A 15,828-nucleotide genomic window follows, 5' to 3' on the forward strand; every position below is an offset into this window, starting at 1 on the left:
GAAATTTTCATAAGTGGGGGCCCACTGACTGACCTAAGAGGGGGCCCGCTTCAGTCACGCTTCAGTGATTCCCTATATAAGCAACCAAATTTTTTCCCAAAAAGGGGGGCGCGGGCCCCCTGGGCCCCCTCTAAATCCGCCTCTGAAGAGGGTCTGGATTTGGAGGGGGTCTGTTATTCTGTAAACATTTAATTTTCACCCCTTTTTTCTCTAATCTTCAAAAAATTAACCCCTTTTTTCTCTAATCTTCAAAAAATAAGACCACGCATTTCTCTAATCTTCATTTTTTTTGCCCGTTATTCTCTAACCTTCATTTTTTAAGGGCATTATTCTTTAATCATTTAACCCCATCCAAACCCTCATTGAAAATTTAATAAAAACTTCAGTATTATGAAATTTGAAATAACAGAATAATGAAATTCACTTTAAAAGACAAATTAATTCGCTTTAATAAAAAGTATAAAGTCACTTTTATATACGCATAAATGAACTTTAGCTGTGAGCATAACTTTTTTAACGATAGAGTCAGAGAAATCAAAGAAAACGTAACCGCCATAACAAAGTTTATTTTATGGCGGGAGAAAGGAGTTATCTATCTTATATTTGTACCGGAAGTTGTAATCTCCAAGGAAAACAGTCATGGCGGGCATCGTACCTCAAAAATTAGAAGTTTATGGTTTAATCAACGATGTTAACTTCCAAAGAGCCCGTTACTGTGCAGAGGTGTGTATTCAATAAGAGTTGTGAGACTGCATTAATAAAACAAACACAAAATGCTGGCGTCGTGAAAAATTCAGTGGAAATCTACCGTTTGTTTAATATGAGGCAGGCATTACCTGTAAATGGGGACGAAGTCTGTATGAATTATTTTTTTGTAACTTAAATATTTGTTAAAAAAAGAAACGGAAATACCGTAACGTTTCCGATTTTGGTTCTGTTGTTAGGGATTTTAGTTGTGACGTTATTTAAATTATGACGTCATATGCAATGTAAACAAAGAAACGCTATCAGGTAACGTTTTTTCATATCAAGGAATTATTAAAAATGAAATTGGTATTGCGCGTTCCTTCCTATTTTATACTAGACTGATAAATATATATTTTACTCAAAGTTTCATACAAACGACTCCGGAAAAAGGAAGTACATTGTACATTTCTGCGCAGGTCCGGGATTTCAAAACACGACATAAAAAAAATTGAACGATTTTGAGTTCATTAGTACAATGAAAAATTCGGGAAATTTTCCCGAATTTTTTTTTTTATTGAATTTTCTACTGTTATTGGGGACTTCGTCCCCATATAATGTTTCTTTAACGAAAATTATGAAAACACTTCAAACAGTGTAAGATACTTGTCTTATATAAGGTTGGCTGGACCAGGTACATATGTAGATATACTGTTCACAAGCTGGATGGTCGTATAGACCTGTGCATAGTTTTACCAGACAGATGTAATTACTGGAATTGACAATCAAAAGCACCCCACTGGCAAATTGCCCTAGTCCTATAATATATGATCTCGGGGGCATTATTTTCTATTTCTATTTTCTTTTTACTGATAATGCAATTTTTTTTATTATCAATGTGCATGAAATATTAGCATCAAAACTTTAAATAGTGAATATATATATAATGTGAAGGCATATACTATAGGACTTCAACTCACCCCACTTGTTATTTAATCGCCCCACTGTAGTTTCCCAATTTGCCCCACTAAAAAGAAAACTGCTTCACACTAGTTAACCAACCTGTCTGAGTGTCTAGTTGAAGGATAAGGCCACTTTTTTTTTATTTGTTGGTTTAAGGATCCGCCGACCCTGTTTTTCACGATTTTAAAATAAAAATAAAGATGATTTTGAAGATTTTTTTTAATTCCGCCGACCCTTTTCTGTTTGAAGAAGTACAAATAAAAATAAAAACATGATAAAAAAGATCGGTCTTTCTTCTTCCAGTCGGAATACCCTCGGAGTGGATTCGAAAATACCGTGCGGTTCCCTGTTCAGTCAACGTTTCATCATGATCTAATGTGGTGAAAAGGAACCAGTTGAAAGGCGGTTCCCTGTTCAGTCAACGTTTCATCATGATCTAATGTGGTGAAAAGGAACCAGTTGAAAATGGAGGACCAGATACGATTTTACAAATACTTACTTATACTTACTTAGATTTACACATTAATTGTTGGAGATTTTCGGTGTAAATCTAGTGGTTGAACAAAATGAACATCGCAGTCATGAATTATAAAAATGAAAATTATTTTTGAGATCGTTTGGGAATTTTGGTTTAAAAGGTCGGACCACCGCTAATTTAAACCCCTGTTTCAGACAGTCAGTGAGGTTGACGGCGGGTCAACTTTGGTTCAAGTATTGATCAGAAAGTCTGAAACCCGTTGAAAGGGACTGTTTTAGTTCCATTACACATATGAGGTATTTGTCCAAATAATTATGACGTCTGGCAAGGCTTCCTGTCATCCCAGATTTGTTTTTAAATAGCCTTGCCAGACGTCACTAAAGGTAAGGATCTTTTAACTTGCTGCCAGGGATGGGTGTCTGATTAATTGGCCTTATTATATAAATACCTTAATACCATCCCACAGTACCTATTAAGATTTAATGGAACAGAGATGAGATATGGTGAACAAGATCCCAACACAAAATTAGAACATGTATTTCTGTCATAGAATGGCTGACAATTAAAATCACTTCAACATTTATAAAAAGGGACAATCACAGGACACTTCGAGATATAAGCTAATACTTAGCAGTGTAAAATAGCATAAAAAGCCTAAAAAGGACATGTTTTTATGTACCACATATGATGGGATATGAGATGCAGAGCGCATATGGTATTTCCTCAATAAGATTGTATTGTGTTATGAGGAATTTTGTCACTCCCTGATTTAAATTTGATAAATAAATGCACAGAATAAAGAGAAATGCAATTGGAAAAGACACTTCCCTTTCATTAGGGACATATATATATCTGCTTTCATCAATCTACATTAACATTGGACTCCTTGTAACACATTTAATTTAAATTAAAACACTTTAACAGCAAGAATTAATACCAAATTATGAAACGATCTGCGTACATGGTTAGTATAATACTATTATATAGAGTAAAGTCATTGTTTGTTTCTCTCCATTTTTGGTTACAAAAAACAGTATTAATTCCAATTTTTATTTTTAATTTTTTTTTCGACCTCCTACCCTATATTTTTTCATTTTTTTTTTTTTTTTTTCGACCTCCTACCCTTCCTTTTTTAAGAAGAATCCTGTAAATCAACTAATAAAAAAAAAAGTGGCCTAAGGACTAAAATCAGAAATTTTCTTATTTAATTTATTTCTTGGTAGCATCAGTTTTCTTTTCTGAACCATCTTAAAAAGAAAAAATAGAGGCGTAAAACTATGCTTGAAACACTAGCACCCACTTCAATTCAATTAGTTTTATCAAAGTTACAGGAAAAAGCTTATACAGTAAGATTTTTCTTGCTTTTGAGCAGATTTAAAAAAAAACTTTGTCATAACCACAAAAGTTTTAAATAAATCCATTAGGTGACATGTGACACCATTTTACCACATCATTTTGTAAAATGATACAATCAACACCTTTATCAATAGACAATAATGTTAAACTACATTTTGTACATGTATGTTGTTTGTATTTCAGGACTTGTGGAAGAAAGATCCAAATACTTTCCCAGATCCAGTGGTCAATGGAATGTTAGAATTTGAATGGGATTTATTCATTGATGCTAAAAGAAAGGTATACTTTTTTTATCCCTGAACTTAGTTCAAATTAATTTTTATGTTGATTAACAATTTTTTTTTCAGTTCAAACTTGCTTAAATCTAGATATATACATGTATGTGATATACAAATGTATCAGAAATTTAAAAAAACTAATATGTGACAGTGTTAAAGCTTTACTTTATAATCACAATTGAGTCCAAAGTCATATGTTCTGAGAATTGCATTGTCATGCAAATAAATGTTGAAGGCAAAACACATATGTAATCTAAATATAACGTTTTGAAACCATTTGATTTCAGTAGCTGCATATTTGTCTGATGTAAAGTTTGAAAATTGGTGTTAAAGCAAAGTCATTCTGCACCAAAAACTTTTTCATCTACTACATTTAGTACAGATTCTAAATATCAAAACTTGTCCGTTTGGCGTTTATGACTAGCTATATATATATATATATATATATATAGTTATATAAAGTTGAAACAAATTTACTAGCCGGGGGCATTAGACTAGTGGCTAACTGTGCAGACTATAAAGTTCAACAATAGTTGCTCAAGGGAGTTAAGAAGTAATGCCAGACCATTGGTGCTGAAAACAAAATGAAGAAAAGGAAGGAAAACATGAATGAATATTATACTCAAGATATGTATCACAACAGCTTAATTTTCAAGGTTGGACTACACTGGAGTTTATAACATTATAAAATTTAAAAAAAAAAGTAACATTTAAGATTCATGTACATGTAGGTACTGAAGATGAAGAGTAGTGTTGGAAAGTGTAAGAATGGAAAAACACCTGTTGTGATTCCTAAAATAAATTCCATATTTAAATTCTCTGAAAAAGTACATTCATTAGTTTTGACATGATTATCTTAACATATTGGGATAATAATTTGTTTCAATTGGCTAGTCAGAGTTATATACCCTACCACTTCTATTTTTTTTCTCATTAATTTCTAATTCTATTATTGTTTATTTAATAGGATCTAAGAGGTGAAACCTGGTCATTTGAAGAGAAAGCCATTTGTTTTACCAATGGTCAGCTGATAGGTGGACCAGACAACTTTGTAGTATGGGCCGAAGATAATTATGGATTTGAAGAGTTTAGACCATTGCCATTATATTTAACATTAACAGATGAAGCTTATATATCACATTTGAATTCCAAAAATGTAAGTATATACATAGTTAACTTATGTTCTTGATCATTCCATAGAAACATCAATTAAAGTTTTTAAACCAAAATTTTATGCAGAATATTTATGTGCAAATGTGGAATTCAAAATTTTAAATTACAAAAGTACAATATGATAACGTGAAATGTGATATGGGCAAAATATGACAATACTGAATAAAGTTGTATTTTTTTATATGAAATTACTTTAATATATTTATGTACAGCAAAAGTTTATAATGCAGATATTGTAAGAAGAATCATATCAAACATATTGTAGCAACATGATCCAGAGTAAATTTTACATTAAATGAGATTAATGATAACTGAAATATTTTTAATGATTATGTTTGTAAATATATAGATAAATGAAAATAATTGTACCATCAATTTTATTTTCAGCATCAGTATGTCTTCATGGATGTTTCTATTGGTGGTGAATCAGCAGGTCGTCTAGTAATAGAGGTATTTATTTATTTTAAAATACTAAATTTAATATGAGTTCATCTTTTAAAATTATTGTTTTTGTTTGTTTGCATGGTTCAAAGCCTACCATGAAATCAAAGCTTGGTTCAATGATAAATTGTAAGGTTGATGCTAAAGGCTAAAATTTGAAATTTCTTTGTAGTTTTAGAACACATGAATATTAATAAAAATAAAAGTAGTGACATTTCTGTATCACTTTTATGCATACAAATTTTGTTTGAAATGATCTTCAGATACTGTTAATTCAGATATTATAATTTATTGTGAGTTTTTAAGTTAGAACCTAAATGTGAGACTAATATTGCAAATTCAGAATGTGATTTCTTATATTGTGATACTCACCAATTCACATTATTTGCAATATGAAAAACCTTGCAATAGTTTCTTAATTTACAGTTTTGTCTATTGACTAGAGTTATTTCCCATTTGTTAAAATGTTTTATCTTTTATGTTTATTTCAGCTTTTTTCAGACGTGGTACCCAGAACATGTGAAAACTTCAAAGCTTTATGTACAGGAAGTATGGGGAAATCTAAAGAAACAGATTATAACCTACATTATAAAAACTCAATGTTTCACAGAATAGTAAGAAATGGATGGATACAAGGGGGAGGTAATTTTCCTTCACAAATTTTTTCAACCACATTTTAAAATTATACCTCACATTCATAACTGTTATCAGTCTTTCACAATAATAAATGCACACATGAATTTCTGAATTTACAGTTTTAAACATGAGTAGAAGTATGTGATAACTTATATGTTATCTGATGCTTTACTTATAGAGATAGAATCATATTCAAAACAGTGTAGCTGTGGCCATTGATTGACAACCTTAAATTATCCCATTGACTGGGGCAGATTAGGTGAACGTGTGTCTGTAACGACAACTGCTCACTACTTACTTATTATAGAATTTAAACTGTGGGGTCACCAAAGGTTCTTAACGCCTTTAATATTAAAATAGTTCGAAAAATTAATCAGGAATAACTTTATGTTTTGATTTATATTATTGATATAAATCAAAACATCGTGTTATTCCTGATTAGTTTTTCTAATTTCTTTATTTAGGTGTTGAGAACCTTTTGTGACCCCACAGTTTAAGTGCCTTTAACAAGTACATAGTGAGCAGCGGTTGTTACAGACAAACGTTCACATAATCTGCCCCAGTCAATGGGATAATTTAAGGTTGTCAATCAATGGCCACAGCTACACTGTTTTGAATATGATTCTACAATTGTACAAGAAATATAGTATTCTGAGTAGTTGACTTTGACATTTGATTTATTTTACAAATTTAAGATATTGAACATTCATAATACATGTATATCATATACAATTATGTTAAATTGAGTCCAAGAAAGTTTGTATTTTTTAAGAGGTCGAATATCTAAGATTGCCTGAAATTGGAGAGATGCTCTCTTAATAAATCTTCCTTCTGTATTTTTTATATACAGTTCAGTTGCCTTCTTTAATGACCAGCCAACCTGCAGAATAATTTGAATCCCAATTATTTTCCTTTTTATCAGACTATTAATCTTCACAAAGATGCACTTTAAACTGTGTTTTTTTTATTTAACAGTTCTCCCCAAACATTTCATTAAGCATCATAACCAACAGGGAAATTTGAAAAACTCTCTTGCTTCTAAAATTCATAGCATCACATCAATAACAAAATCTATAAGAAAACTAATACAGATATCATCAGATTCAAGAAATATAGCATCACATTAACATGATGCTAAAATGCCCTGGGGAGAACATTGAGTTTTACTTTTCATTTGCCTTCATTGATCATCCATTTTATATTTAGAGTTGACATTATTGAGCACCATATACATTTGTAGATATATTTTTCACTGGTAGTGGTCAGGGTAAGTTGTCCATTATTGGGTATATTTTGAATGACATTTTTGTGCATGCTAATTGTTTGAAGAAAATACTACTGTTGATTCATTTATTTTCGTAAGTACCAATTTTCGTGGTTAATTTCATGATTTTGCCAAAGTTTGCATACAAGCCTATAGAAAATTTGTCATTTGTTGAACAATTAATTTTTGTGGTTCACCTGTACCCACTAAATGCACGAAAATTGGTATCCAATGAATAATAGTGAATCCACAGTATTGCATACATTAATATTTGTATTGTTTTTAAAAAGGCTTTACTCACAAGAACTAAAGGAATGTATTTGATATGTACTGTAGTATTATAGAGTGGATCTAGTTTTAACAAATTTAAATCTGATAGGAGAAATTATATATTTTTTTCTAAGGTGTTTCTTAAATTTACATTTTATAATTCTTTTTTTAAAACAACACCAACATTTATTTTGATTTGGGCATAATTATAAATTAGCTTTTTACAAAACTCTGAATTGTCGGAAGTTACTCGGTTTTACTTTTGTACCTAAGCTGTATTTGACAAAACCCTTGGAATTTTTAGGTCATTAGTGCCCTTTAACCTTATACTTGATTTTGCCTGTTTCCTTTCTTGATTGAGAAATTGAGAAATGAAAAGAAATTAAACTTTCTATACTAGAACATATTAGGACCATTTAAAGTGAATTATAGTTATTAAATGCATGCTGTTTCTTAAACTTGATTGTTTTTGGTTTTCATTTTACAAGAAACATGTCTTACTATTGAAGGATAAAAGTCTAGCAATGTTTATCTTCGGCTAAGAATTCTACAACATTTACATTTAAGTTAAAAAATAGTTGAAAATTATAAACATGTATCAGAATTAGACAGAGAATGATTTTTTTGTTAGAAAAATATTTGTTCTTCAAGTAAAAAATTAAATATATAAGTGAAATCCAATTTGTATAAAGTCTCTGTCATGTCTGTCCGAAGTGTCAAAAACCATTTTTTTTGCATCCTTAGCATATAGGACAAAGAAAGTCAATGGGATTTAAAAGACATTTTAGAAACTACGATATTGGTATAAATTTTTACCCAAAACTTCATATGCAATGAATAAATAAATGTTCACCTTTTACAGATATTTACCATAGCAGAGGAAATGGTGGAGAATCAATTTATGGGGCAGCATTTGAAGGTAAGTTCTTAAACTTTAGTTCCAAGCATGTTTCACAGCATAGAAAGAGTGGCCTGTAGAAAATATCTGCTGAAATTGATATTGAGATTTTCTAAATAAAATGACATCCAGTTTTGGAGAAATAAATTAGGGATGAACATGCTTGAAAAATATCCTATGTAAATATAGGAAATAACTATTAAATCAAAGGCAGGGTGGTTTTATTGCTGTTCTTCCGTTTTAAAGTTACTGGAAGGTTATCAATGGTGAGCTCAAAATTCTATACCCCTCAAGTGAAATTCAGATGGGCTGTAGCCTGTAGGAGTCTTTAACCATGTTTTCTATTTGCATCTTCAAAATGTAAAAGAGGGGCGAAAGATACCAGAGGGATAGTCAAACTCATAAATCGAAAATAAACTGACAACAACATGGCTAAAAATGAAAAAGACAAACATACAAACAATAGTACACATGACACAACATGTAACCTTCTTATTAATTAGGTTATGTATAAAAAAAAATTACTTAAAAATATTAAAATTTTTGTCTTCAGATGAGAATTTTGCGGTATCACATGACAGACGTGGAATAGTTGGAATGGCAAACAAAGATCGTCACACGAATGGTTCACAATTCTACATCACATTACAGCCTGCTAAATGGATGGATACAAAATATGTTGCATTTGGGTAAATATATTACATTTAATCATGTTAATATCAATGATTAAAATGGATGGTTTTACTTGGCTTTCAACAGTAAATAAATATTGAAGAAATAGTTTGTAGAGGAAAAATTCACATAAGTCTATTCCAATCCTGTATTATGTCTGTTATTGATATTCAACATAGCATTTTTTTCTTTTTTTTACTTTAAATAAATAATAAATAGTATATTTTAAATTATGGATGGCCCATGTGCTTCCTCTTTTTCAGCATTTGAAAAACATGATTTTTCAACAATAAACTTGTCTTTTGATTTGCACATGATGCAATCATCATACATATATCTCAGTATTTGATAGCATTTAAAATTGATAAGAAAACAAATTAAACTAGTTTGGAAGTGTAGTTGTTGTTCTTAAGTATTTCTTAATTGTCTTATTTTCATAGATGAGACTGTTGGTTTTCCCTATCAAATGGTTTTACACTAGTCATTTTTGGGGCCCTGTATAGCTTGCTGTTCAGTGAGAGCCAAGGCTCCCTGTTGAAGACCTTACTTTGACCTATAATGGTTTGCTTTTATAATGGAGAGTTGTCTCATCGGCACTCATACCATATCTTCTCATATCTATAAAGTAGCTGCCAAAGTCACAAAGTATTCATACCCAATACTTCTTTCAATCTTAAGTGCCAGTCTTTGTAAGAATCAGGCAATTTAAGTAAAAATTAAAACATGATTAGAAAAAACCCACCGAGCTAATCATGCTATTTAATACTAACCATCATCCTGAGTTAAAAATAATTGGTCTTTTGTTTGTGTGTGTCTGGTAATATCAAATAACTTAGTTAGAAAATTGGTTAGAATGATAGCAAATTACAGAGTTATCTCCCCTTTTTTGTTAATTTCTGGTACATTTCAACCAAATTGTATCTTCTATTACCAGAACAGAAAATGGAAATGAATGTTATTAAAAACATTGTCAACTGGTAAAATAACTATAATAGCTAAAAATAAAACAAGCAAACCAAAGTAAAATCTTTTTATTTTCATTTCAGACAAGTCATAGAAGGTACAAAGACACTGAAAATGATGGAAGAACAAGAAACAATGAATCAAAGACCAATGAAAGAAATCAGAATTTTGGACTGTGGTGTGTGCAAATACGAATTCTAAATGTTTTTAAATAATATACATTTGTTGTTACTTAAATGCAGGCTGGTAAAATACCTGTATAAAAAGAAATCTAAGTATTAATTTGCATCTGTGACATTTAGAATACATATTGCCTTAAAATGTTAGGAATCGTATATCAGGGCTAAAGATAAACGCACTGCTGAATTTTTAGAATATGACAAAATATTTTTTTTTACTTTTGTCTTTTGTTAAATACATATTTATATTATATGTTTCAAGAAAAAAGATGCAAACTTTGTGTAAATCTTCAAATCTGCCTTAAATCTATCCACTTTTTTTTGAAAGTTGAAGATGGCCTTGTATTTTGTCTTATTTACACATTTTTAAAACAATGTACATGCTTATTCATTATATATTATTGCCTGATATTTAACTACTTCTTTGTTGACTTTATGTACTTATATGACTTTAAATATTTTATTTACTATTTTAAAAAACCAAAAGATTTTTTCATTTATATATGTTAAAAGTGATATAATTTTGAAGAAAAAGTTATCAATTTTATAGTGTGCCTTTAATTGGGACAAAATATGTACTATATGAATTTTTATTTTATCTGATTTGTTATAACAGGTTTAATATCTGTTTGATAAAATCTAAAGTTTTCATAGAAATAAAACTTTTTAAATATTAAGTATTTGTCTGTTATCTATAATGGTCTGTAACAAAGCTTTCACTGGCTAAGTCTATAGGAAATTGTAAAAAGATGGATTTACAATTACTAATTAAGAATTAAATGCTTCTTTTTATAACTTCATTGGGGAATAAAAGCATTGACTGAAGTACATTTTGTATAAAGCGCGGAAGCACTTCATACTAAAAATGTGCGCACGGACTTATACTTATAATTACATTTTTTAGTTAGGATCATGAAAACACAATTTTTATCAAGTTTTTATTTAATTCACCTGTGCACTTTATTGTGGAACCTCATGTCATCATGAATGATAAATTTTATTGTGTAATGCAATTGATTAAGGAATAACGTGAGATGTGCAGTCAGCCAATCGGAATAACGTATTATAATGAAACATACATCTAATGTAATTATTAGGTGATATTGCTGTTGTTACATATTTGGTACATTTCTGTGGAATGATAGTAATTTGAGTAGTCTCCCCTTGACCGTTGATTTACAATGATTGCATTATTCTGTGGGTCCAAGGAGCTTTTCTGAAATAAACTTAATGAAGGTGGGGCAAAAGATACCAGAGGGACAGTCAAACTCATAGATCAAAAAATAAACTGACAATGCCATGGCTACAAAAGAAAAAGACAAACAGACAAATAATAGTACATAAAACACAACATAGAAAAGTAAAGACTTAGCAACAGGAATCCCACCAAAAACGGGGTGAGCTTAGGTGCTCCAGAAGAGTAAGCAGATCTTGCTCCAAATATGGCACCTGTCATAACTAAACATTTGAGGTCAATGATTAATATATAGGTATGAAAGTATTTATTCTGTGAAATGAAATATAAATTGACATATTTCTGCAAGCTGCCAGATTATGAATTCAGTTTATTAAAGTATTTATGCAGTTAAAAAGAGAATTTGTAATTAGCAAAAATGTTAAGTGAAATGAGAAATACAAATTAGTCAGCATGGCCTGAATGTCAACTGACTCCTTTTGAGAGTAATGGCCCCTGAATGACCATTTTTACTAATTTTATGAAATTTTTGTAGAAATAAAGATAGAGAGCAATTATACGTAGCAAAAATTATAGTTTTTCGAATAAGTCAACATGATTTAAAGTATCAACTGACAGGAGTTTTTGACTTTATGAGATTATATTTCTACTTCTACTTCTACCAATACGCTGCCACCACCCATTAGTTGATTATTTTGCCACTTTTGGATGCACAATTAAAATTTAGACAAGAAATAAGTATTTAATTGATTTGAATTTGTGCTATACATCATATATATACAGTGAATTTAAAAACATCTTGGCGTTGATCTAGTTCATCTCATGTAGGTAAGTCTTGAAGCATTCAAGACTACCTGCATTGGTGGCAGTATGTGGTAGGGCATTCCAGTCTCTTGTCTCTTGTCCTTGGGTAAACAGATTCCTTCCGCACTTCGGTCCTATAAGATGGTACTTGGTACCCATTAGTGTTGATGTTTCTGGATAGCCTATCTGGTGGAATGAGAGTATAAGTGATGTCAACTTTCACCATACCGTTGGCAAGTTTATACATCATCGTAAGCCTTGATGTCCTCCTAAGGTCTTCAAAGGGTTTTCCATTCTAGTTGATTAAGCGTGTCACTAACAGATAATGTGTTATGATATCTTTTAGTGACACATCTGGCTGCTCAACTCTGTACCTTTTCCAGTCGGTTTTTGTTGTTTTGTTGATAGGGAACCCAGACTGTACATGCATATTCTAGAGTCGGTCTTACAAGTGATTTGTATGCAGGTTCTTTTATTGTGTTGTTATTAGTGTTCAAGTTACGTTTGAAGAAGCCTATGGTCCCCACTTTGCTTTTTGTGTACAAATCATAATAGAGAGAAACAGAAACAAGAAAAAAATGTGTAGTACAATTAGAAGATCTACAATCAGTTATCTTTGCCAAAATTGTCAACCATGTAGAAGTTATGTCCCCTAATTGATGATTTTTTTTATAAAAACTTAAGGAGTTACAGATAAACTTTTACAAGCAAAATAAGATCAATTGGCAAACAGCATGGCCAAATTAGTTTTAGGATTTATTGCCATTAAAATCAGCAAATATCGCAATAAAGGAATATAGACATCAAATTCCATAAAAAGTGAGCGATTCAGTGGAGCCTCTTGTTTAAAAAGGTAAAATTTTATTGCATTTACAAGCAAATTTAGGTCTTCTGATGATGCACAATTAGAGCAGCCCAATTAATACCTTTTTTTGCCCTTTTTACAAAGTCAATACCTACATTTGTTAAGACTAAAAAATAGATTGAAAAAATGCCCAGGTGGCTTACATTTTTTTAGAAGCACAAGCAGACAGAAATTCAACAGCACAAGAAAATGAATGTAAACAAGATAGTTTTTATTTTTATCGGTATTTTTGTAATATTTTTTACTGGATGGTAGTCAGTTCCTCTCAATCACTGACTTACAGTAGTTTTCGAATCATGACACCGGCTATAACGTATGCTAATTACATAGGTATTCATTTGAATTTTCCAAAAGCGAAATGGAACACTTCTAGTTACTTAAAATTCCAAAGCATGACTTTCATGTATATAGACCATTATAAAACGACAACAGCAGAGTCATACATAAAATCGCCCCCATGGTGAGATGTACCTCAATCATTTTTTTTATGTTGCCTACCCACATAAAAAGCAGCCTACGGTCCTCGAAAAAAAAATTAATGACACAAATTGTTTATTTTTTTTCTCTCTTTCTTCTCTATCATTTTTTAAAAATATGTAATGTATACTATTGGCAAAAAATAAACAAAGCCCTACCTATCTAACCATGCAAGTCATGGGTAGGCAACATCAGACAACGATTTTTCTTCACCTTGTGATATACAGGTACTCAAATACTTGGGGGGGGGGGGGGGGGGGGGGGGAATGAGCAATGTCTCCATTTAAGTTACATAATTTGCAAAGAATAGCTATTTCTTTATCAAGTTCACTTGTTTTCATATATTAAACGTTTTACTTCAAATGAAGGGACATGCTGGTTAAACGCCAATCATAAGACAGCAACCCAACGACTCAATTAACAAAAAGACGTCTCAAGGCACTTACTTAGGATTTCAACAGCAGACTGTATAAGCAACAAGTCAGTCTCTAATTCGCACGAGTTTAAAAAAGTGAATGAATTGATCAGAGACATCAAGTTTTACAAAGGTTAAATAAAAAATAAATACTTTGTAATATAAACAATATGTACAGGAAAAGCACTTTACTTTATTTAGAAATATTGGCGGTCACGTGAGAGCAATCAGCAGTTTTTATGAGAAAAGAAAATAACAATGATCAATATCCGACAAAAGTACATAGAGTATTCTTCACGTCCTCCGCATTTCAGCGAAAATCTCGATTAAAGTCACGATATTTCTTATTTAAGCTGCCTCCCAGTAGATATTTTCGCCTTTCATAGACAACTTTCCTGCACGTTCGTTTAAACTTACATCTAGTGTTCGCTGTGAAGGTTTTTTTGCCATAAAAGTATAATCAAACTATACAAAACAAGATTACGGGTGTCGCATGATTAGCATGATCTGCTGATCTTTCCAGAGCACACGAGCTCACTCCCGGTATATGGGGCTTTTGTGTTTGGCATTTTTAATCTAATATGCAGTGTTTTGTATAGACTTTCTACTTAAATAGTAAAAAAAACCTTTGGTATCTTCAGCATCAAAAAGAATTATTTTATCGGCACTCCAGCATATTACATTCCCTCCAATTCGAAACATTTGGCCCAAAACAAAGTTTTTATATGCACCAACAAATCTTATTGCGGCATATTTAGGAAGAGTATAAAGATAATCTTTGTGCAACTGGAATATGTGTGTGGCAGGGTTTTTTAAACCATCTAATAAAAAGTGTATTGCTTTTGTTTATTATAATAAAAAGTGTATTACTTTTGTTTATTATAATAAAAAGTGTATTGCTTTTGTTTATTATAATAAAAAGTGTATTGCTTTTGCTTATTATATGTTGAAGTGTATTGCTTTTGTTTATTATATGTTTGATGCCCAAGTTAATATTTAAATCAGTTCCTTGGTCTATATTTTCACTAGGAGTTGTCTCACCTGCAATACTAGGCCACTAAAACAAAAAAATGATTTGTGTATTCTCTGTTTGTTAGGGCCCCGCCTCGTGCCGGGTTGCCCTATAGTGATCAGTCTGTCCGTCCGTCCGTAACAAATTGTGTCCGCTCTATGCTTAGAGAACATGTTTAGAGAACCGTTCTACTTTCATATTTTTTACTTGATATGTATACTAACCAACACCAGAAGGTATGTCAAAATGCTCTACAACTCTCTAGGTAAAAATTCAAGGTCAAAAACTTTGGTTTTAGTTGACAACCCCATGTCCTATGGTAAAGACCGAGTCCACTCTATATCTTGAGAACCGTTATGATTTAAAGATTATACTCGACACGTATTTTAACCATCACGATAGAGGTGTGTCAGAATGTATGTTCAACTTCCAAGGTCAAACGTCTGTACTTCTGTCGGTCGGTCCGGTTGTCCGTGCCTGACATAATGCGTTCGCTCTATATCTAGAGAATCGTTATGATTTCATACTTCATACATATGTAATAACTGTAAAAAGTGCTTCATATCAGCTTCAGTGGCGGATCCAGGGGGTTCCGGGTGTTGGAACCCTCCATTTTTGGGGCCGATCAATGCATTTGAATGGGGACATATAGTTGGAACCCCACCTTTATTCAATGTTGGGAATACCCCCTTTTAAAATGACTGGATCCGCCCCTGAGCTTATCCATTCAATTTTTTGTTATCATACTTCATTTATAACGGGGCGCACAGAGATGGCTCCCATCTCAATGATGTCGAGTTCCATT

At 31.5% G+C, this 15,828-nt stretch overlaps 1 protein-coding gene across 2 annotated transcripts; it reads left to right on the forward strand.

Annotated features, from left to right (window-relative positions):
- The first annotated feature begins 572 nt into the window (after positions 1 to 572).
- LOC139491422 (peptidyl-prolyl cis-trans isomerase slr1251-like) lies at positions 573 to 10,932 on the forward strand. Of its 2 annotated transcripts, XM_071279111.1 has the most exons (9): positions 573 to 723; positions 3,665 to 3,760; positions 4,727 to 4,915; positions 5,320 to 5,382; positions 5,865 to 6,015; positions 7,250 to 7,276; positions 8,406 to 8,462; positions 8,995 to 9,130; positions 10,160 to 10,932. In XM_071279111.1, the coding sequence occupies exons 1-9, from the start codon at positions 640 to 642 to the stop codon at positions 10,275 to 10,277; spliced, it is 921 nt and encodes a 306-aa protein (XP_071135212.1). In that variant the 5' UTR covers positions 573 to 639; the 3' UTR covers positions 10,278 to 10,932. The 2 variants fall into 2 exon arrangements, with proteins under 2 accessions (XP_071135212.1, XP_071135213.1); XM_071279112.1 differs by lacking the exon at positions 7,250 to 7,276.
- The last annotated feature ends 4,896 nt before the right edge of the window (positions 10,933 to 15,828 follow it).

The sequence above is a fragment of the Mytilus edulis genome, chromosome 10, assembly GCF_963676685.1.
Source record: "Mytilus edulis chromosome 10, xbMytEdul2.2, whole genome shotgun sequence".
NCBI classification, from domain to species: Eukaryota; Metazoa; Mollusca; class Bivalvia; order Mytilida; family Mytilidae; genus Mytilus; species Mytilus edulis.

Coding starts and splice junctions, on each gene's coding strand:
- LOC139491422 (XM_071279111.1), top strand. CDS start 640: ATGGCGGGCATCGTACCTCAAAAATTAGAAGTTTATGGTTTAATCAAC. Junction 7,277..8,405: donor TTTCACTGGTAGTGGTCAGG/GTAAGTTGTCCA, acceptor CACCTTTTACAG/ATATTTACCATAGCAGAGGA. Junction 8,463..8,994: donor TTATGGGGCAGCATTTGAAG/GTAAGTTCTTAA, acceptor TTTTGTCTTCAG/ATGAGAATTTTGCGGTATCA.